The sequence below is a fragment of the Erinaceus europaeus genome, unplaced genomic scaffold (assembly GCF_950295315.1).
Source record: "Erinaceus europaeus unplaced genomic scaffold, mEriEur2.1 scaffold_834, whole genome shotgun sequence".
Taxonomy (NCBI): domain Eukaryota; kingdom Metazoa; phylum Chordata; class Mammalia; order Eulipotyphla; family Erinaceidae; genus Erinaceus; species Erinaceus europaeus.
Window position 1 is genome coordinate 19,447 of NW_026648057.1, and position 22,875 is coordinate 42,321.

Genomic DNA, 22,875 nt, shown 5'->3' on the forward strand with positions numbered 1-22,875 from the left:
GGTGTTGGAAAAACTGGGTTGAAACATGCAGAAGAATGAAACTGAACCACTATATTTCACCAAATACAAAAGAATGAAACTGAACCACTATATTTTCACCAAATACAAAAGTAAATTCCAAGTGGATCAAGGACTTGGATGTTAGACCAGAAACTATCAGATACTTAGATAACCTGAGAGAGGAGGGAGAAATAGAGAGTGAGGGGGAAGAAAGACTCTTGCAACCTTGCTTCACCATTTGGGGAGCTTCCCCTACCTGCTCCTGTAAAAGAGGATCAGGGGTTTGAACCCTGGTCCTTGTGCATGGTAACGTGTGTATTCAATCCAGTGTGCACAACCAGGACCCATGAATGTTGTTTTTATGCCACCTGATAGATGGTACAATGTGTGTCACAGATGCCAGGATGAGACAAAGAGATAAGAGTCAGACTCTGGAGTATAGAAAGGCTTGGTGATGGAATAAGAATTGCAGGTTTGGGGGTGGTTTGGTCATTTGAAAATTAAAAGATTAATTTATATATTAAGCCATCTCAAAATGCCCTACATTAAAAAGCCCACATCAAACTATCACAAATTAGACAGCTCACTCACGCAAATGGAGAGAAGGAGGTAGCAAGGCAAAATGGATAAAAAGGATGGGATGGGGGGCCAGGTAGTGGCCATGAGTTGAGTGCACATGTTACAATGCACAATGACCCAGGTTTGAGCCCATAAAGATCTTGGGCCCATGCTCCCGGAGGAATAAAGAATAGGAAAGCTTTCAAAGGGAGGGATGGGCTACCGAGAGGGGGTGGATCCAAGATGACGACTTGGAAGCAGCTGCTGGCTTGAGCTCCCACAACAACTGCTGGAAATGGTAGAATTCCTGGCCTTCAGCAGGACAGGGAACAAGGAGTTCTAAGTGTCACACCAAGGAGGTGACTATAACTCAATTTGGGTAAGAAAATAGAGAAAAAAGAAAGGAAATTTTTATTATTCCTGAAGTGCACCCCTCTGCCCCCCACCCCTATAACCAGAACCTGGGGGCTGGAGAACTGCTCCTTTCAGTCTCCCCACTGAGATCTTTTCTTTACCAAGATTCCTGCCTCATCAGGGGTGTCATTCCAATCCTGTTCCTTTCTGAATCCCTTTGCACTTTTTTTTTCTCTCTAAATGGCCAGTTGGAGCTACAAAAATTTGACCAAGCAGAACCTCACCCTGCCTGGGAAAGATTGCCTGGAGGTTCTTTTTTTGTTTTGTTTTGTTTTTTTAACAGTCGGCTACATCTGCTCAGGCATCCTGAGCCAATCTGGAGTCATCCAAGCTGCAGACATGACTGTTAGTGTTGGGTAGTTGCCATCTCCCCCTGGCTTCTTCTTATCCATATGGCTATATAGGGATTTACTGATCCAAAGGTTTGGTCTATTTACATAAATCACTTTTACATAAAGCACTCCAGGGCATTGGTGGTTCAGTTATAGGATTCTCGCCTGTTCCGCCCCCTCCTTGTCACACTCTGATTTTCACCAGTCACTTTTCTCTCCACCCTCTCTATATCACATCCTGTTTCCACCCTACTTGGAGAGTATAAAAACAGCTGCTCTTCTGATTAAAGACACTTGGAAATTGCTTTCCGGCTCCGAGAGTTCCAGAGTGTATCTCCTGCGGAAGTTGGTGCAGCACGCGTTCCTGATCCCTCTCCCACACAGCAGCCTAGATCAGCTCCAGTTGAGTTCTCTCCAACCCAGAGAGCACCGGCTCGGGAAGAAGTACCCTCAGGCTATCCCGGCATCTGGCGCCCGGAACAGGGACCCGTAAGCAGCAGATTTACAAGAAGACATCTTAGATAAGTACACACCTTTTGGGTATCTGCAATATTGTGTTAAGGCACTGTGATTTTTTTTTCTTTTTTATTGTTTTCCGGAGATCTTTCCACCATGGAAAATCTTTTCCAAATCCTGCATTCTTTTTCCAGTATACAATTTTTATATATCTGGGACATTTTTCTCGGGGCTTCACCTTATATCCTGTTGATCATCATAGCAGCTTTTAAGGGATATATAGGGCAACCTCTCAAAAGGCTTAAGAAACTAGAGGCTGAGGTCCAAGAGATAAAGGAAGTAATCATAGAACTTAACCAGCACCTTAAAAACAAGAAGAAGCAAAGGCCTGTCGTGATCTTGACCCACCCTAATTCCTCTGCATCTTGCCCTGAGGCCCCTATTTTGGCATCTTGCCCTGAGGCCCCTATTTTGGCAGACACGTGTCCGAATTCTCCTTTGGACTCCACAGCCACTTCTTCGGCCACCCCCACTTTGGCAGAAACGTGTCCGGAACCTCCTGCTGCCTCCACGGCTGCTTCTTCACCCCACCCTATTTTGATAGACACATGTCCGAATTCTCCTGTAGCCTCCAAAACCACTTCTTCGGCCACTTGTCCAGAAGCTTCCACTTCAGTGACTCCTCCTACCGCTACACACTTATCAGAGGAAGTCCACACATTTCCAGTCAATGTTGCCCCCAATAGACAAAAACCTCAGGCCTGGTATCCATATTCCGCCACAGACCTGAAGGAACTACGCCAGGCTATCAAAGATGACGGTGTTCATGCCCCATGGACCAGGTCCATTTTACAAGGCCTGCTTCAGAACCTTAATACCCCTCAAGATTGGAGAGATGTGACTCGTGCTACGCTCCCAGGCCCCCTCTTCCTGCAATGGGAGGCATTCTTTCGCGATGAATGTTTACAACAATCGCGGAAAAATATTCAAAATCAGCCAGAGGGTAATTTTGATGCATTGTTTGGAACAGGCCAATTAGAAACAGGGATTCAACAGGCGGAAGCCAAGTTTCCAGCGGGGTATTTTGATCAAGTACGCCTGTGTGCATTAAAAGCATGGGAGCGATTAACACCACCCATGGGAGCAGCCTCAGCCCCCATTCTCTCCCTGCAACAAGAACCTGATGAATCCCTCGCTAAATTCATTGCCAGGGTCCAGTCGAGTTTGGAAAGGAAGATTTATAATCCTGACGCTCGTTTTCTCCTACTGCGATCCATAGTCTGGGATGGAATGCTTCCGCATTTTCGACAGGCCTGTATCACTCTTAAAAATGAACACCCAGATACTTGGATTCTAGCTACACAGGATCTCAGATCAAGCTCTTTTCAAGGACCTATGTTACAGGCCTATGCAGCTACCTTACATAAGCAAAAAGGAGCTTGCTTTCAGTGCGGTCGCCAAGGGCATTGGCGTAACCAATGTCCAGAAAATAGACCGCGACCCCGCCTCCAGTCAGGGCGACCCCACCTCCAGTCAGGGCGACCCCACCTCCAATCAGGGCAACCCCGCCTCCAATCAGGGCAACCCCGCCTCCAGACAGGGAATCAGAGACCACGAATGCCTTGTCCCAGATGCCAGAAAGGATTTCACTGGAGGAGAGATTGTTGGTCAAGGTTCCATAGGAACGGCACGCCTCTGCCAAATGTAAACAGGGATTTAAACTAGGTATGGGGCTTCCCTTAGCCCCGCCCCCAAGAGGGAAGGAAGCAGGTCGCCCGCTTGGTGCTGTGCCCTTCTTCCACAAACAGAAGCCCAGCTTGGGACCCAATCCATCGCTATACCCACCACGCCAAGTAACAATAACAGAGGGTGAGCAGAAGGAGGAACCCGTGGTATGTGGGAACTTCCAGCATAGAAATAACCGGCTGGAGCATGAGAACAGCTCGAATTCAGAGCCTGAGATTTTATGGACCACCCCTGTTTTAGAAAGGGGTCACCCAACTATGACAGTAAAGATTGGTAATATTCCTTTTAAGTGTTTGATTGACACGGGAGCAGATAAGACAATATTAAGACAAGCAGAGGTTCCCCAGAGTTGGGAACTCCTCCCAGGACCACGCTTACATGGTGTTGGAGGATTGACTCAGGCATTCCGCACACGAGATTCCCTTGTGTGGGAAGATCCAGAAGGGACTACCGGACGCTTTCAGCCTTTAATAGCTGATATAAGCACCAATTTATTGGGAAGAGACTTGCTGGAATCTTTAGATGTAGTGATATCCTCAGACACCTCTGCAGGACACCACACTCACTCCTGTGAGACTGCTAGACCCAACCAGCACCCCCAATACTAACTGCCACTGTTCGTAACAGAACTCCCTGCTTAGATTGGCTTTCTAATGAGCCTGTCTGGGTGGAACAGTGGCCTTTGCCTAGGGAGAAGCTAAAAATTTTTAAAAAACTCGTCCAAGAGCAGTTATCGTTGGGACACATTCGTCATTCTCGGAGCCCATGGAATACTCCAGTCTTTGTAATTAAAAAGCGCTCAGGAAAATGGCGCCTCCTCCAAGATCTTCGTGCAGTTAATAAAACCATGCAGGTTTGGGGCTCCCCCCAAAGGGGTTTGTCTCTTGCTTCCGCAATTCCCACAGGAATTCCAATCATAGCTATTGATATACAGGATTGTTTTTTCTCTATTCCCTTACACCCACAAGATTGTAAACGTTTTGCTTTCTCTGTTCCTTCTATTAATAATGCCAGCCCTGCCGATAGATTTGAATGGGTGGTACTGCCCCAGGGCATGGCTAATAGTCCTACTATTTGTCAAGAGGTTGTTAAATCTGCCCTTTTTCCATATATTCATAAGGGCCTTAAGGTTTTTCATTATATGGATGACGTGTTAATATGGGGAGAATTAGATACAGATCTCTCCGCCCTACGTGATTTTCTAATCCCTGCCTTAAAGAGAAGTGGACTTAATGTAGCTCCTGAGAAGATACAGCTAATCCCTCCAATATCTTTCTTAGGCTCAGAGATTTCCCTAACGCAGATTCGTCCTTTAAAACCTTGTGTTACTTTTCCTTCTAATCTCACTCTTGCTTCTTTACAAAGTTTTCTTGGAAATTTGAATTGGCTTAGGCAGTATCTTTATCTGCCTACGAGCTGCCTGCAACCACTGTTCGATCTGTTAAAAGGAAACAAACAGCCCTCCTCAAAGCGTATGTTAACCCCCGAAGCATCCTTGGCTCTGGAAAAAGTTAACCAGGCTCTCCAGGACATGCACCTCGTTCGATTCTCCCCCTCCTCTCCAGTAAATCTTCTAATCTTTAACTCCACCCCCACGGTAGTGGGGGCATTGTGGCAGAAACATGGCGTTCTCGAATGGCTTCATACGCCAGTAGGCGGAGCTCCAAGACTCCTTACCGAGATTGATGCCTTAGCATTTATGGTTCGCCAAGGAAGAAACAGATCGGTTCAGGTCTTAGGAAGGGAACTAGATTCAATCATTCTTCCCTTTTCTCTCACTGATACAGAATGGCTCATACGCCACCATTCTCGTTTTGCCATAAGTTTAATGGGTTTTCCAGGACAATTAGATAATCATTTTCCCTCTAATAATTTGATAGCTTCTTTACCTCTGTTGCCTCTACTAGTACCTAAACTTTTCTCTCGAGATCCCATCCCCTCTGCTCCTACAGTGTTCACTGATGGTGGAAAAAAGGGAGCTGCTGCCCTTATATATTATCCAGACCAGCAATACCCCAAACCTCTCTTTACTGAACTTCCTGATAATTCCCCTCAGTACAAAGAACTTTATGCTGTTTTCCTTGCATTAAAAGCTGTACCAGAATCCTTCAACCTTTTTTCTGACAGTGTGTATACTGTTAACTTACTTCCATGGCTTGCTCGATGTTATGTAAGAATTGATGACAACCCACTTTCTCCTCTTTTAATTCAAATTGCCTCTATGCTCTGTTCTCGAACCCATCCACTGTATGTTCAGCACCTACGTTCCCACAGCCCTCTTCCTGGTCCCCTGTCCGAAGGGAATGCTGCAGCTGACCGCCTTGCCTCCACAGGAATTCTCCTAGCCTCTGTCTCTAATCCTGCTGACTTTCATTCCCTAACCCATGTTAATCTTAAAGGTCTTCGAGCTCGATTTCCTGATATTCCTCTGCCACAGTTAAAACGTATTCTTGCTACATGTTCCTCCTGTGCAGGTCTAATCAAAACACCTGCTATTCAGACTCTGGGGGTTAATCCTCGAGGTTTAAAAGCCAACACTCTTTGGCAAATTGATGTTACCCACATACCTAACTTTGGCAAACAAAAATATGTGTTCGTCTCAATTGATACCTTCTCTAAGTTTATGTGGGCTACAGCTCAGACTGGAGAAAACTCAAAAAAGCTTATAAGCCATATGCTCTCCTGTTTTGCTGTAATGGGCTTACCTCTTCAACTTAAAACGGATAATGGACCTGCTTTTACCAGCAAACAATTTAAAGATTTTTGTTCCCTCTGGAACATTACTCATACTACAGGCATTCCGTATAATCCACAGGGACAAGGCATTGTTGAGAGGGCCCATCAAACTCTTAAGGCTCAATTAAATAAAGAAAAAGGGGAAATGTACCCCCCTAATATCCAGCTGGCAAAAGCCTTAACTACATTAAATCTCTTTAATATTTACAAAAACTCTGACCAACCTCCTATAATTCTTCATTGGCAAACACCACCCACCCTCCCAGCTATTAAAGTCAAATGGAAAGACCCACTTGATAAAATTTGGAAAGGACCTGACCCCCTGTTGACTATGGGGAGGGGTTTCGCATGTATTTTTCCACAAAATTACTCCAAGCCTGTTTGGGTTCCTGCCCGCCATGTCCGGCAATACCCACATGATGGTGCTGATATCCCTGAAGAACAAGAAACACTGCAAGAAGACTGGCTGCAAGAGGACTGGCTACAGGATGCACCCCAGGATCCATAATACAGCATGGCAGAATAAAAAAAAAAAAAAATCTGATTCACAGAACTCTCCCCCCCCCCCGAATGAATGTCTTATGCTATGACTGGCCAGTTGTGTTTTGTGAGTGAGTGAGTGAAAAAAAAAAAATTGAGTGAGTTGAGTGACCAAAATTTTTGTATGACCCATTGTGCTCAGAGTACTCTGAAAGTTAACTGACTTTATATCAAACGGCTGGACGCAGCCATGGTTTCTGGAGACGTCCAGAAACAGTCCAAAAATTGTTCATTCCCCCTTTTGATTTCTTTTTTACGTCTTGATATCAATATGAAATGTTTAGTCTTAAACTGTGTGAGTAAAGATGGTTCAACTATGACAGTAGTTCTAAATTCACATTTGAAATGATATATCTTATTTACAAGTTTTTCTCCTCCTGTGTGTTATAAACTATATATTTAATATGCGTGTTTCAAGTTTGGTAAACATTAACTTGACAGTTAAATCGTAACTTCGAAGTTACATTTTTACGAGAAGAGGTAAAATCAATTCATTTAAGTAACTGAGTGTTTAAGGTAAAACTCTAAATATTCAATGTGACAATTCATCATCTCCTAAGTTAAAATACAAATTCTCTATACAGGACATTTTTGGAGGGCCCCCAAAAATGTCCTGTAAGCTATCTTGTGGAAATTAATCCACAACAAATTTGGCATCAATCTGATATTGTAAATGTACCAAAAAAAAAAAAAATTGTCACTAAAATGTGTTAACTCTAGTAACCTGAGTTTGCTTAAAAACCCAATGTAAAAATAGTCAAGAATCAATATATGTAACTTAAACTCGGTATGAAAACTTTGCTATATAAAGACTGCTACATGAGGTCACGTAAGATGACCTTTACACAAAATTATAAAGATACCTAAACCAGTTATAATCATTGAGTTATCAATTGTAGTAAACTTCTAATTTGTTACAAAGTTTTTTCATAAGTAATTGACTATAAGCCTTCGCATAAAAAAGCATCTGCTCATATAGAATCCCCAGAAATCCATCTTGGACCCCTGACCTCTGACATCACCCACAATTACAGCCATCCCCAGAAACCCATGATGTGACCTGACACGATCTGGAGAACCTGATTCACAGACTCCGAAAGACAAGACTTTCCTACTGCCTTTCTCTCAACCATCGGTGTCTGCTCTTCCTGCTTCTGTTTCGCCCATCATGTTTTGGCGGTTCCAGGTCACTCTCTACAGAGAAGAAAAGTTCCGGTGGCCGTCCTCCTCCATCAAGATAGACGTGTGGCATTTATTTCCTGGCCGTTGACATTGGACTGATGCTTCTATAGAACTTGCTGGACACTCCTTTTATACTCCTGGACTTCTTGAAGAATGACTGTAGCAGGCTGACTCAGGATTTTGCAATGCCAGATCACCCCTCTAGCCCCTCGGCTTATCAGGCCCCCACTCCTCCACCCATCAGGCTCACTCTGTCTCTTGCTACTCTTACTTATCCCTCCGTCTTGTGCTAGTTCTTTTTAAAGACACTTACACACTATCATTCTGCTTTCTTCCCAACAGGTTTCCGTTCACCCCTACACTGCTATTCCCCTGACAGAGATGAAGCCTTTTACAGACATTGACCCAGTTATATATGGCCATTAAGTAAGAGGAAGATGTTGGGGAATTGTGAGGATATGGTTGAGCTTGGAAGGGCTTGAGCCTGAGGGGTGTGTCAATCCTGTTAGTCTCTCTCTCCACGGAGAGGTTGAGCAAGGAGGGACAGTAGAACCCCAAAAAAGGTGTGCCTCTTATCAGTCTCCCTGCCTCACAAAGTGCCCCACACTCCTGATACTATGGCAAAAAGTTAAAAAGAAAGGGGGAGATGTTGGGTAGTTGCCATCTCCCCCTGGCTTCTTCTTATCCATATGCCTATATAGGGATTTACTGATCCAAAGGTTTGGTCTATTTACATAAATCACTTTTACATAAAGCACTCCAGGGCATTGGTGGTTCAGTTATAGGATTCTCGCCTGTTCCACCCCCTCCTTGTCACACTCTGATTTTCACCAGTCACTTTTCTCTCCACCCTCTCTATATCACATCCTGTTTCCACCCTACTTGGAGAGTATAAAAACAGCTGCTCTTCTGATTAAAGACACTTGGAAATTGCTTTCCGGCTCCGAGAGTTCCAGAGTGTATCTCCTGCGGAAGTTGGTGCAGCACGCGTTCCTGATCCCTCTCCCACACAGCAGCCTAGATCAGCTCCAGTTGAGTTCTCTCCAACCCAGAGAGCACCGGCTCGGGAAGAAGTACCCTCAGGCTATCCCGGCATGTTAGGGTTTTTTTTTACTCTGTTCTATTTTATTATTAATATTATATATACGCATGTCCCTTTCCCCTCCTCCTTCAGGTTGACCAAAATTAACTCAGTGTATTTTCCATTGTTAGGTGACTGGGTGTCTTACCCATTGTGAAATGAACTTGTTTCACTCTTCCTACCTCTCCTATCCACTCTCCCCCTTCTCCCTCCTCCTAGCTAATTAAAAATAAATGAATAACTCTTTCCTTTCACTGCTCTTTTTTTTTTACTGTTTTTTTTTCTATTCTCTCTCTCTTTTTCTTTTTTTTCTTTTTCTCATTCTTGTCTTCCTTTCTTCCTTCCTCCTTCTTCGGCTTTCTGAATTCACTCTCTTTGTGTGTGTCTCTGCTCTTCCTCCCTTTCTCCTCTTGCTACCCCTAGAATATACAGTGGACAGTAGATTTGCATAATTGTCTATTCTTGCTATCCCTTTTTTCCTTTCTCTTTCTTCACTTGGATTTGGTTGTTATTTTTTCTCGGGCTGGAGACATTGTTTGGCTAACTGGTATTGGTTAAACTGCTTCAGTCCTTGCTTCAGTTACTACTGTAATTTCTGAGGTTGGTGGTTGCATTTGTCATGAAGGTATTTAGTATAGCGTGGCTTGTACTCAAAACACAACAGCTGAGGAACAACAGAACATAAAAATAAAAAACACATCAATTTTAAAAAATGGTTAAACCAAGAGCTAATAAAACTGCTACTACAATGAATGAAGACAAAAGCCCAGAAGAAGCTATAAGTCAGCCAGAAGTAACCATAGACAACAAAAGTATGCAAGCAATAATAAACTTATTAATCACAGAAATGAAAACAACTTTGGAGGAAAGGGCTAGCAGTATTAGGGAAACAACAGATGAGACCCTCAAGGGAAATACTAACTACCTCGAGGTAATTAGAGAACTGAAAGCTGAAATAGCTGAACTGAAGAAAGAAGCTGAGGGAAGGGAAAGCAGACTAACAGAAGCAGAAAACAGAATTAGCCAGACAGAGGATGAGCTAAAGAAAACTAAGAAAGAGGTAAAAGTGCTCAAAAAGAGACTGGGAGATGCTGAAAACAACAACAGAGACATATGGAATGATCTCAAAAGGGATACAGAACTCTGGTGGTGAGATCTGTGTGGAATTGTACCCCTCTTATCCTATGTTTTTGTCGATTATTTTTTATTTTTTATAAATCAATTTTTAAAAAGAAGAGAGACAGAAACACCTGCAGACCTGCTTCACTGCTCGTGAAGCTTTCCCCCTGCAGGTGGGGACTAGGAGGGAAATATTATTAAATCACAAAATAATAATAATTAAAGTAAAAAAAATGGCAAAAGATACTAACAAAATAATAATAATAATCAAAGAAAGCTAATGGTGAAACCAATGAAATTTTATAAACATAAATCAGTATGATTTCCTGACAATCCCTTCCTTCCTTCCTTGGAGTTAGTGAGGACCTTAGTAAAGAGACACTGAGAAGGACCAACCATAACTACTGAACTTGTACTCTTGTCTCTTAGTCTTTTCCAGCTCCTCTGATTCATGGATGTTTCTTTGTTAACCCTCTAGACTAAGGTTTCCTTCACGATGCTCCAACTCCAAGGTGCCCAGATGCTGCAGACACTGGAGAAAGCCTTGAGGAAGAGGCTGCCTGCATCCTTGAAGGTGAGAGTAGACCATTCTGAGAGTAGCAAGATTAGGCACTGCCTGGGAAAGAAGAGGAGGAGAGACGACAGTTGTGGGGTCCCTATTCTCTGCCAGGTACAGTTGTAGACTCCCTTTCAATGTAGCTTATATTACCTGTCTGCAAGACGTTGGCTAGGAAACTACTTCCAGTTGGGCAAACAGAGGCTCAATGATCTGCCCAGTAACTGTGCAGATAGTCACAGTAAGATGGTACGAATTTAGTGGTGTCTGAAACTTAATCCAGTCTTTTTCTCTTGTGATTTTTAAAAAAGAGATCCCCCTGTTCCTTTCTAAGAAACATTCTATAATAGTGCTAGATAGTTACCCATAATTTTCCTCCAAAGTTGGCTGAAACTATATATTCACATTAACTCGTTGTCCTTAAAAGAGCATATGGAGACTGGGTGGTGGCATACCTAGCTGAGTGCACACAATACCATGTGAAAGTACCCAGGTTCAAGGCCCGGGTCTCCACTTGCAGGAGTTGGGGCTGAGGGGGATGAACTTCATGAGCAGGGAAGCAAGGCTGCCAGTGTCTCTCTTTCTCTCTCCTCTGCCTACCCCCTCATTTCTCAATATTTCCCTGTTCTTTTTTTTCTTAGATATTATTTATTTATTTATGAGAAATGATAAGAGAGAGAGAGAAAGAAAGAACCAAACATCACTCTGATACATGTGCTGCCAGGGATAGAACTCAGGACCTCATGCTTTATCCACTGTGCTACATCCTGGACAGTTTTTCTCTGTTTTAACAAATAAAAGAAAGAAGAATAAGAGAGGTGGGGGGATGACATCCAAGAATGGTGAATTTGTCATACAGGCACCAAGCCCCAATCATAATCCTGGTGACAAAGAATAACAATAGTAAAAATAAGTAAATGAGCGTGTGATATATAAGAGGTTAACCATGACAATTCTTCATTTAAATTACGTAAGTCATTTTCTAATCTGTATGAGTAGAACTACTCTGTGACTGAGTCCCACTTAACACTTTGAATCAAGTAAAATAAGTTCAAAATCTCAGGAGAAATTAAAGCATACTCATGAAGATCTTCATCCAGAATGGACGCAAAAGTAAACCCAGTGACTGTGTGTGTGTGTTGTGTGTGTGTGTGTATGTATGTGTGTGTGTGTGTGTGTGTTACCTATTAGATACACAGTTGTTCTAATAGTATAGAATATTTATTTATCAATGACTTTTCATAAGGTGCAACTTAGAATACTTACTTCAATCTCTTTTTTTAGATTTTATTTTATCTATTTATTCATTTCTTGGATAGAGATGGAAAGAAACTGAAATGGAAAGAGGAGAAAGGGAGGGAGAAATAGAGACACCTGCAGCACTGCTGCCTCCCTTGTAAAGCTTTCCCACTGCAGGTGGAGACCAGGGGTTTGAACCGGGGTCCTTAGGAACTGTAACATGAACGCTCAATCGAGTATACCACCACCCAGCCCCCTTACTTGAATCCTCATTCAGATAAAGCTTTCCATTTTTCTGTTATATATTTAATATGATTTGTTGTGTGTGTCAGCTTAGTTGTCTGAAATTTCACAATAGTCTTGAGTTCTTAGGATGAAACACTGGGTTTGGGGCTTTGTTTGTTTATTCCACCATCATCCTCACTCAGGCTTGGTGCCTGCATGATGTCTTCACCTGGTGACCTTTTTTTTTTTAGTTCTTTTGATAAAGGGAGAGACAGGAAGATAGAGAAGAAAATCATAGAGGAGAGACACCTGCAGCACTATTCCACCACTCATAAAGCTTCTCCCTTACAGGTAGAAAGTAGAGGGCTGGGGGCCAGGCAGTAGGGCAGCGGGTTAAGTGCACATGACACAAAGCACAAGGACATCACACAAGGAACTCAGTTCGAGCCCCTGGCTCCCTACCTGCATGGGGGGGTCACTTCACAACTGTTGAAACAGGTCTGCAGGTTTCTATCTTTCTCTCCCCCTCTCTGTCTTCCTCTTCTATCTTGATTTCTCTCTGTCCTAGTCAACAATAGCAATAACAACAACAAGGACAACAAAAATAGGACAAATGGCCTCCAGAAGCTGTGGATTCATAGTGAAGGCACCAAGCCCCAGAAATAACCCTGGAGGGAGGGAGGGAGAGAGAGAGAGAGAGAGAGAGAGAGAGAGAGAGGAAGGAAGAAAGAAAGAAAGAAAGAAAGAAAGAAAGAAAGAAAGAAAGAAAGGGAAACTAGAGGGCTTGAAACCAGGTCCTCATGCATGGTAATGTCTGCACTCTACTAAGTGAGTTTCCACTTGGCTCCCCAGAAAGAGTTTTAACTAGTTACACTGACTATTTGGTCCTTTAACCTTGACGTATAGATTTTGACTTCACAGAAATAATCTTTTTTTTTTTTGTCCTGACCGTGCACAAAGCACTGAGGCCTCCCTTTCTATAAACTTACTGTCCCCTTTCTCTGCCCCTATAGGTGTATGGGACCGTCTTCCACATGAACCAGGGAAACCCATTCAACTTAAAGGCCCTGGTGGACAAGTGGCCTGATTTTAGCACAGTGGTGATCCACCCTCAGGAGCAGGTAAGGTTCTAGGTGAAGACATTTTACTGTTCATATCAGTAGGTACTTCCCATAAGCCTGTCAGTGTGGGTCAGAGATATGAATCACAGTGACAGTGAGCCTGTCCCTATCTTTAAGGACCTTACATCACAGAGGAAAATATAGATAAGAAACTGAATTACAGTGTGAAAAGTACAAAACCATGGACAGAATACAGAGAGAACTCAGGAAGCAACTGATTAAATGACAGAGGTTGGAAATAGAAGTTGTAAAGTAAGATCAGAGATACTTCTTGGTGAAACTTTGCCTTGTTGATTTCTTTCTTTCTTCTTTATTTCTCTTTTTTTTAATGCAAGACTCCAGGGTTATCACTGGGGCTTGGTGCTGGCACTATGAATCCATTGCTCCTGGCTGCCATTATTTTCCATTTTATTGGACAGAACAGAGAGAAATTGAGATAGGAGGAGGAGATAAAGAGTAAGAGAGACACCTGCAGATGTGCTTCATTGCTTGTGAAGAGCCCCCCCCCCCAGATGAGGAGACAAGGGCTCAAACCCAGGTCCTGGTGCCGGTCCTTGCTCTTGGTACTACATGTACTTAACTGAGTGGCTATCATCTGGCCCCCATTTCCTCTTTTTTTATTTTATTTTTTTCAGTTTTTATATTACAGAATAATATGTCAACAGGGGGTTGAATCCACACCATTCCCACCACCAGAGTTCTGAATCTTCACTCTCCCCACTGCAACCCACCACAGTTGCCCTAAAGTTGTAGACATGGGCCAACCATCTTCTCTACAACTGTCTGTCCACATTTATACATAGTTGCCCCTTCTTTTTCTGTCTCAATCCTCTCTTCCCCTCTAAGCCACTCATGACAACATAACTACCTCCATTGTCCCTCTCCTTTTCCTTCTCTCTCTTTCTGGGTAATAATGAAGCTGGAGTGCAGACTCCTCTTATGTTCATCTTATCACATCTCCCCCGCTGGGAGTATGGATCAAGGTTGTTTATGGGGAGCAGAAGGTAAGAGCTCTGGCTTCTGTAGCTGCTTCTCTGCAGAGCATGGGCATTGACAGGTCAAGCCACACCCCCATCCTGTTTTTACCATTCCCTGGTAGACTAGAGCTCTGGAGGTGCATGGATCCAAGACACATTGGTGACATGTGTCTGCCCAGAGAAGTCAGAGTGGAGTCGTGGTAGCATTTGTAACTTGGTGTCTGGAAGGTGGCATGACCTAAGCTGAGACAAGATGGTTAATGAACAGGAACCAAAAAGTAAGATCAGAGTAGATGAGATTAGGGATTTTAGGGTAGAAGAAAGCTAGGAGAACCATTTTAGGCATCTTCCTAGGGGCAAAACTACTATAGTAGTTTTGCTTGACTTTGGTAGCTAGCCTGAGGTTAGATGAGAATATTGTCTGAGACAATGGTTCAGAATAGAGAAAAGGGCTAGAAAGTTGGATTAGGACAGGAAGTAGCTCCTACACTTATTTAAAATATATATGGCTAAAATTAACTATTTACTTCCACCCACCTGCTCCAGGGCCCATATGTAAATACATATTTATATTTATCTCTGGCCCCTATTTCCTTCTCTCTTCATATTGATACTGATGGAGGTATAGTATAATACTTCAGGTTGGGCAGTGGCACACGCAATAGAGTGTACATATTACCATATGCAAAGACCCAGGTCCAAGCCTCTGGTGCCTACCCTCAGGGTAGAAGCTTCATGAGTGGTAAAGCAGTATTACAAATGTCTCTCTTTATCTCTCCCTCTCTATTTCCCCCTTCACCTTAAATTTCTCTGTCTCTATAAAAAAAAGAGAGAGAGAAAACTGGCTTCCAGGAGTACTGAATTGATCATACAGGTACTCAGCCTTAATTATAACCCTGATGATAAATAAAAGAATAGTTCATAACAGTTGTGTTTACTAGTTCAAATTTTAATGCCATATATGAATATAGTATTAATCTACAATTCCCCAACATTAATTAAGTACATGAGTCTCATTCTGATTTTGAGAGCTCAGAAATGTACTGCACCAACAAATATAGCAATGTCTCAGTGTCTTGGTATTGTCACAACATAATAGGCTATAGAAAAAAATATTTTTATGATGAAATATGAAAGAATGTTTAAATCCCCTCTTCTGTTGATACCAGGAGATGACAGATGATCTAGATCACTACACAAATACTTACCAAATCTACTCCAAGGACCTCAAGAATTGTGAGGAATTCCTTAGCCTACCAGAAGTCATCAACTGGAAACAAAATTTGCAGATTCAAAGTAAGATAAATGGGATATAATCTCTCTGACCTCTCTACCCCGAAAAAGTCTACAACTCAGGTCTCTTTCCTGTGAGCTTTAGTCAACTGTCATGCTTTGACTCAAGTGAAGCTATAGCTCTATAATGGATTTGAAAAGGGGAACACTTTCAAAACTTTACAGAAAACACATTTCATTAAAAAAAAAATCATAGCACAATTCCTTGATTGGCAAGGATTTCTTTTGCCAATGTATCCAGGATCCCCTAGGATCTCTGAGTACCAGGGGCAGGACTTCTGGTAACTTCCATGATTAGAATACCAACTTGTACAGGAGCACTTCCCAAGTCAGAAAGGAATGAAGAACAACTGTTGTTACCAGCCTACCCTCCACAGTAAGACTCCCTATGATGTCATCTGCCTATGACTTGCTCTGTGAACCTAGTCATATGCCCTATTCTCTCCAAGATTTCCATAAATAAAACTGAGAGTAATCATAGCATCTAAACGTAGAGTCATTGAGTGGAGCCAGGCAGTGGCACACCTGGTTAAATGCTCACATTCCAGTGTGCAAGGACTCAGGTTCAAGACCTTGGTCCCCACCTGCAGGGGAAAGCTCCACAAGTGGTGAAGGAAGGCTGCAGGTGTCTCTCTATCTCTTTCCCTCTTCCCCCCTCAATTTCTCACTGTCTATTCAATAATAAATAAATATATTAAAATCTTTAAACATAGGGTCACTGAGAAGATCAAATGAAATCTTGAACAGGAATTACTGCACACAATATTTGAATGTGTCATGGAAATTTTAATGCACAACAAACCTCAAAGTTCTGGGCATGATTCCACCATTTGGACTAGACTTCCCCAGGCAGTTTTAGGGCTGGTCTCACCTGGGTTTACTCATGTGGCAGTGTGTTTCAGTTATATAACACAGGGACAGTGGCTCAAATGTTGACTCTGCAAACTGGTCGCAACAAGGCTTGGTTGCTCCAAGTCCAGAACAAAGACTTCTTGACTTCAAACCCAGACATTCCTTGATATTCTCTACTTCAGATTTAGTGTTTGCATAAAGAAATGCCATTGATTTTTGTACATTAATTTTGTAGCCTGACACCTTGCTATATTACTTTATAACTTTCAGTAGCTCTCTGCTGGATTCTTTAGGTTTTTCTATGTATACTATCATATCATCTGCAAATAGTGAGAGCTTGACTTCTTCCTTTCCAATCTGTATTTCTTTGATTCCTTTCTCTTGCCTGATTAATATGGCAAGAACTTCCAACACTATGTTGAAGACTAGTGGTGATAATGGACAGCCCTGTCTAGTCCCCAATCTGAGGGTGAATGTTTTCAGCTTCTGTCTGTTAAGGATGAAGTTAGCTGTAGGTTTGCTATATATGGACTCCACTATCTTGAGGAATTTCCCATCTATTCCCATTTTTGTAGTGTTTTGAGCATGAATGGGTGTTGGATTTTTTCAAAGGCTTTCTCTGCATCCACTGAGATAATCATGTGGTTTTTGGTTTTGGTTTTACTGATGTGGTGAATGATATTTATTCACTTATGTATATTGAACTAGCCTTGCATTACTGGGATAAATTCTAGTTAGTCGTGATGAACAGTCTTTTTGATATACTGCTGTATCCAGTTGGCCAGGATCTTGTTCAATATTTTGACATCTATGTTCATCAGAGATATTGGTCTGTAGTTTTCCTTTTTTGTTGTGCCCCTATCTGCTTTGGTTATCAGGGTGATATTGACTTCATGAAAGAAGGTGGAAGGGAGTGTTCCTGTTTCTTTGATCTTTTGGAAGAGCTTTAGAAGTATAGGTATTATCTGTTTCCTGAAAGATTTGTAGAATTAATTTGTAAAGCCATCTGATCCAGGACTTTAGTTGACAGGAAGGCTTTTAATAACTTTCAGTTTCAACAGAAGGATGAATATGGGATGATCTCACTCTCAGGCAAAAGATGAAAAACAAGATCAGAAGAGAAAACACAAGTAGAACCTGAAATGGAATTGGCGAATTGTACCAAAGTAAAAGTCTCTGGGGTGGGTGGGGAGAAATACAGGTCCAAAACGGATGACAGAGGACCTAGTGGGGGTTGTATTATTATATGGAAAACTAGGAAATATTATGCATGTACAAACTATTGTATTTACTGTCGAATGTGAAACATTAATTCCCCAATAAGGAAATTAAAAATAAATAAATAAATAAATGTTTCAATTTCTTTGTCTGTGACTGGTGCATTTAGGTTTTTAGTTCTTCCTGGTTCAGTTTTGGAAGGGTATATGTTTCTAGGAATTCTTCCATTTCTTCCAGATTCTCAGCTTAATGGCATATAGTTCTTCATAAAAGTTTAGCATGATTTTCTGGATTTCTGTGGTGTCTGTTGTGATATCTCCTCTATTGTTTATAATTCTATTTATTTGAGTCTTCTCCCTTTTTTTCAGTGAGTCTGACTAGAGGTTTGTCAATTTTGTTTAATTTCTCAAAGAACCAACATTTGGCTTCATTGATCTTTTGCATGGTTCTCTTATTTTATATGTTGTTTATTTCTGCTCTAATTTTAGTGATTTCCATCCATCTGGTTGCTTTAGGCTTATTTTGTTTCTCTTCCTCTAAGTCCTTAGTGTGTACAGGAAGGTAATTTATTTGAGCTTTTTCTTGTTCGCTAAAGTATGCTTGTATGGCTATGAGTTTTCCTCTCAGTACTGCTTTAGCTGTGTCCCAAATATTTTGGTAGATTTTATCTTCATTTTCATTTGTTTCCAGGAAAATTTGAATTTCTTGCTTGAGTGCCACTTTGACCCAGCAGTTATTAAACAGCATGTTGTTGAGTTTCCAAAGTTGGTGACATTTAGTAATTTTTTGTTTGTTGTTGAATGTTAGCCTTATTCCACTGTGGTCTGAGAAGATACTTGAGATGAATTCAATGCTCTTGAATTTGTTGATACTGTCTTTGTGGCCTAATATGTGGTCTATACTTGAGGATGTGCTGTGTGGATTTGAAAGGAATGTGTTTTCCACTTTTGGGGGTGAAGAACTCTGAAAATTTAAAGGAGATCTAGTCTACCCACCTCTTTGTTTAATTCTCTTATTTCTTTGTTGATTCTCTGCTTAGTTTATTTGTCTAAGTGTGAGAGTAATAATAAAATCAAATAGAGTAAAAAAAAAAAAACCCTAAAAGTCAGTCTGCAGGTTGGACCCCTCCAGACTGGCTGCAGACAGCCTGGTCCCCTTACTTAAAAAAAAACAAAAAAAACCAAAACAAAACAAAAAAAAAAAGCAAAGACAACCAATTGTAAGAATTATCAAAAAAAAAAAAAAACTCCAGCTGGTCTTTCCTAGGCAGGGCTGAGGCCCCGATTAGTCAAGTATCCTGTCACTCAAATAGCTCCAGCCCCCTTCAAAAAGAAAAAACAAGGATTGAAATGACACCCCACCCCTGCTGGGCTAAGAATCTTGGTAAAGAAAATATCTCTAGTGATCCGGGAGATGGTGCAGTGGATAAAGCATCAGACTCTCAAGCACGAGGTCCTCAGTTCGATCCCTGGCAGCACATGTACCAGGGTGATGCCTGGTTCTTTCTCTCTCCTCCTATGTTTCTCATTAAAAAATATATAAAATCTTTAAAAAAGAAAGAAAGAAAGAAAGAAAGAAAGAAAGAAAGAAAGAAAGAAAGAAAGAAAGGAAGAATCTCCACTGGAAGCCTGCTAGGAGCAGCTGGCCAGCCTGTGGGGGCTGGTTTTGGGGTGAGAGGGCAGGGTGAATTCAGAAATAGCCAAGTCAAAGATCTTTCTGTTGTTAAAATTTCGGGGGCTCCAGCTGGCCGGGCTAGCTTCATGGGCGGGTAACAGAGACGACCAGAGACACACGGCTGGGCTGAGAAGCTGCAGTTTAATCTTTATTCACAAATGGGCAAATCACCACACCATGTGCTCCCCAATCATTCTTCCTCAGCTGCTGCTGCTGCTGGGACTCTGCCCGTCCTTAGCATATGGGGCGGGGAGAAAGAGGGGCGGGAAACTAGCAAGGGCCAAACCATTTCTCTCAGAGGTAGGGGGAAGGGGGGCAAATCAGTATGAAACATACCACATCTTCCTTTCTTTTGTCCTTTTGGCCTCTGTTTGCCAGCCCAACAATGGGTTATAGGACTCTTTTTTGGTGTCACTCTGACTACCCCTTGCTCTCCCTTATCACTGATGATCAGAAATCCTTCTCTCTCAAGAGAGTCCCAGGTTGAAGCTGCTTTATTCTGGAGTTCACACCAGGTGTTGTCTCCAAGTCGCCATCTTGGCTCCACACACACACACCCCCACACAGACATTTCTTATTTCACTACAGAATTCTCCTCTAGAAGTTTGGTAAAGTATTCCCTTTCCTCCTCTTCCTCCTCAGCCACCTTCTCCTCTTCCTCTTCCTTCTTTCTTTCCCACTCTCTCTCTCTCTCATCTCTCTCTCCCTCTCTTGAGAACAGGGTTATCACTGGGGCTCAGTGCTGGCACTATGAATTCACTGCTCCTGGCAGCCATTTGTTCCATTTTATTGGAAAAATTGAGTGACAATGGGGAGATAGAGAGGGAGTAAGACACCTGCAGACCTGCTTCACGGCTTTTGAAGTGTCCCCCCTGCAAGTGGAAGGCTGGGGACTTGAACCTGGATCCTAGAGTGTGCCTGTATGCTGAGTGGGTCCATATGCTGAGTGGGTTATTATGCTTAGTGCTATGTACACTCAACCAAGTATGCCACCGCCTGGCCCCTATCTCTTTGTGATTTCATTCTAGGCTCGCAGTCTGGCCTTGATGAAGTGATCCAGAAACTTGCAGCCACTAAATCCTTCAAAGCTGAGCTGACACAAAACTACCTCTTCATGATGGCAGAGACAGCGAGGAAACTGGCTCCTCCTCTGCTGGAAGGAAAGAAATTAGCCCCTGGTGGTGGCAAACCTAAGGACATGTGAGTTGGATCAAAGCCATTCTGCTCTAATCACATTCTCAGCACTGCACTGGCCTCCCAGCCTCTCTCCCTCCTTTCTTTGTCACCTCCCCAGAGTCATAATCTCAAAGCAGCCAGGATAATATTTAGAATGGAAATCCCACCAGGTTTTTCCCAGTTTCAGCACCAACACCATTTCCTGTCTTATCTGGAATCTCTTTGACATTTGTTGACTTCTTCAACCTGTGTTGTCCTTCTTTCCCCCTTCACTTTCTCCAGCCACACTGGCCTTTTGTCGCCTTTTGTCTGTCATCACATGTTCACCCAGACTCAAGGCCTTGACATTAGTTATTTCCTCTGTTCTCTCGGTGTCTCGGTACTGGGAACTAATTTATGAGAAAACTATATATGTCATTCCTAATTTCAAAGTTTCCCCCTTTTTATTTTATGTTTTATGTTTAATACTTGGAAATTTATTTTTTCCAATCTTACATACTTGGCAATAAAAAAATAGTTTTTATCAGCACATTGTATTGAAGATATTTGGGAGAGATATCCCAGTTAATCACTTAAGTTTAATTCCACTATGGCTGAAGAATAAGAAAATGCAGTGACTTACTGCAATGCCCCTGAATTTATGGACACTATCTGTAACCTAGCATACAATCTATCCTTATAGTGTTCCATGAGGACATGAGAAGTGTGCTTATTCAACATTCACGGTGCTGAAGAGCTCTGAAAATAGTTTCCTAAGTATCTTTCACCCACCTTTCTCCTCATTTAAGGCCCTTGTTATTAATTTTCATTGTTGCTTGATGGGTCAGTTTTGGGAGTGGAGTGCTAAAATGTGTTACTGTATTGTTATTGATGTACCTCTTCAATTCGATTAATAGATGACTGATATATTTTTTTGATTTGGTGCTAAGCTATTAATGAGTGTTGTATCTCTTTGGCTGATTAATACCTTGATCATTGCACAATTTGCTTCCCTATTTTCCAATATTTAAAAAAAATTTTAATGTTGTTTATCTTTCCCTTTTGTTGCCCTTGTTGTTTTATTGTTTTTGAAGTTATTGTTGTTGTTATTGATGTCATTGTTGTTGGACAGGACAGAGAGAAATGGAGAGAGGAGGGGAAGACAGAGGGGGGAGAGAAAGATAGACACCTGCAGACCTGCTTCACTGCTTGTGAAGCGACTCCCCTGCAGGTGGGGAGCCGGGGACTAGAACCAGGATCCTTCCGCCGGTCCTTGCGCTTTGCGCCATGTGCACTTAACCCGCTGTGCTACCGCCCGACTCCCCCATTATTTTATCAGTCTTAAAATATATGCATCCGATATTTTTAAAAAAGAAAAAGATGGATGTGAACCTTCACGCTCACGGACTGTGTTTTTGTCTTGGGCCTTCCATAGCAACCATGCCATATTTAAACTCTCCTCTCTGGATGTCAGCCATGCCGCCTTGGTGAACCAGTTCTGGCTTTTTGGAGGCAATGAGAGAAGCTTGCGATTCATCGAGCGCTGTATCAGATCCTTCCCCACGTTCTGTCTGCTGGGACCCGAGGGAACCCCTGTGTCTTGGGACCTGATGGACCAGACAGGAGAGGTGCGGATGGCTGGCACTGTGCCTGAGTACCGGGCCCAGGGCCTTGTCTCCTATGTCATCTATTCCCAGACCCAAGCTCTACACAAGCTCGGCTTCCCTGTCTATTCCCATACCAGCAAGAGTAATGAAATCATGCAGAAGATGAGTCACAACTTACATCACCTCCGCATGCCCTCTGACTGGAGCCAGTGGCTCTGTGTCCCCGTGTGAAGTACCTTGAACTCGAGGCTGAGTGGATGAGTCTGGACATGTGGCTAAAGGTGCAAATGGGTGGGCAGAGAGAAATAATAAATTCTGATCCTCAGTGAAAAACCGAGCAGTGTGTGGACTCTGGGGAAGCAGTGTGAATGATTCCCAGGACCACCAGGTTTCCTTGTTTTAAGATGTGGCAGTGGAAATGTATGGTAGTTCACCCAGTAGAGCGCACACGTTAACATTCAGAGGACCCAGATTCAAAGCTCCAGTCCCCACCTGTGGTGTGTCTCTGCTATTTGTCCCTCTCTCCCTCCGTGTGTGTGTGTGTGTGTGTGTGTGTGTGTGTGTGTGTGTGAAGAATGAAGGAAGGAATGAAGGAAGGGAGAGAGGGAGGGAAAGAGGAAGGAATGGAGGAAGGAAAGAAGGATATGGTCACTAGGAATGTTGAGTAATGCAGGTAGAAAGCCCCAGTGATAATTCTAGTGGCAAAAAAAGATGATGATGGAGAAGAGGAGGAAGAGGGAGGGAGGGGTGGCCGAGTGGTAGCACATTGGGTTAAGCACAGGTGGCTTAAAGCT

The 22,875-nt window shown here is 42.5% G+C and overlaps 1 protein-coding gene across 2 annotated transcripts in view; it reads left to right on the forward strand.

The window, feature by feature from the left end:
• Positions 1-22,414, forward strand: part of LOC103110315 (glycine N-acyltransferase-like) — a 28,333-nt gene extending 5,919 nt beyond the window's left edge. Inside the window, exons 1-5 of one of the 2 annotated variants that reach the window (XM_060184687.1) lie at positions 10,654-10,738; positions 13,198-13,305; positions 15,452-15,578; positions 20,348-20,519; positions 21,910-22,414. In XM_060184687.1, the coding sequence (XP_060040670.1) occupies positions 10,661-10,738; positions 13,198-13,305; positions 15,452-15,578; positions 20,348-20,519; positions 21,910-22,312 (888 nt within the window). In that variant the 5' untranslated portion in view covers positions 10,654-10,660 and the 3' untranslated portion in view covers positions 22,313-22,414. Of the gene's footprint in view, positions 1-10,653; positions 10,739-13,197; positions 13,306-15,451; positions 15,579-20,347; positions 20,520-21,909 lie in introns of those variants that run through there. The other variant, XM_016186641.2, reaches the window with a different exon arrangement.
• Positions 22,415-22,875: the final 461 nt, after the last annotated feature.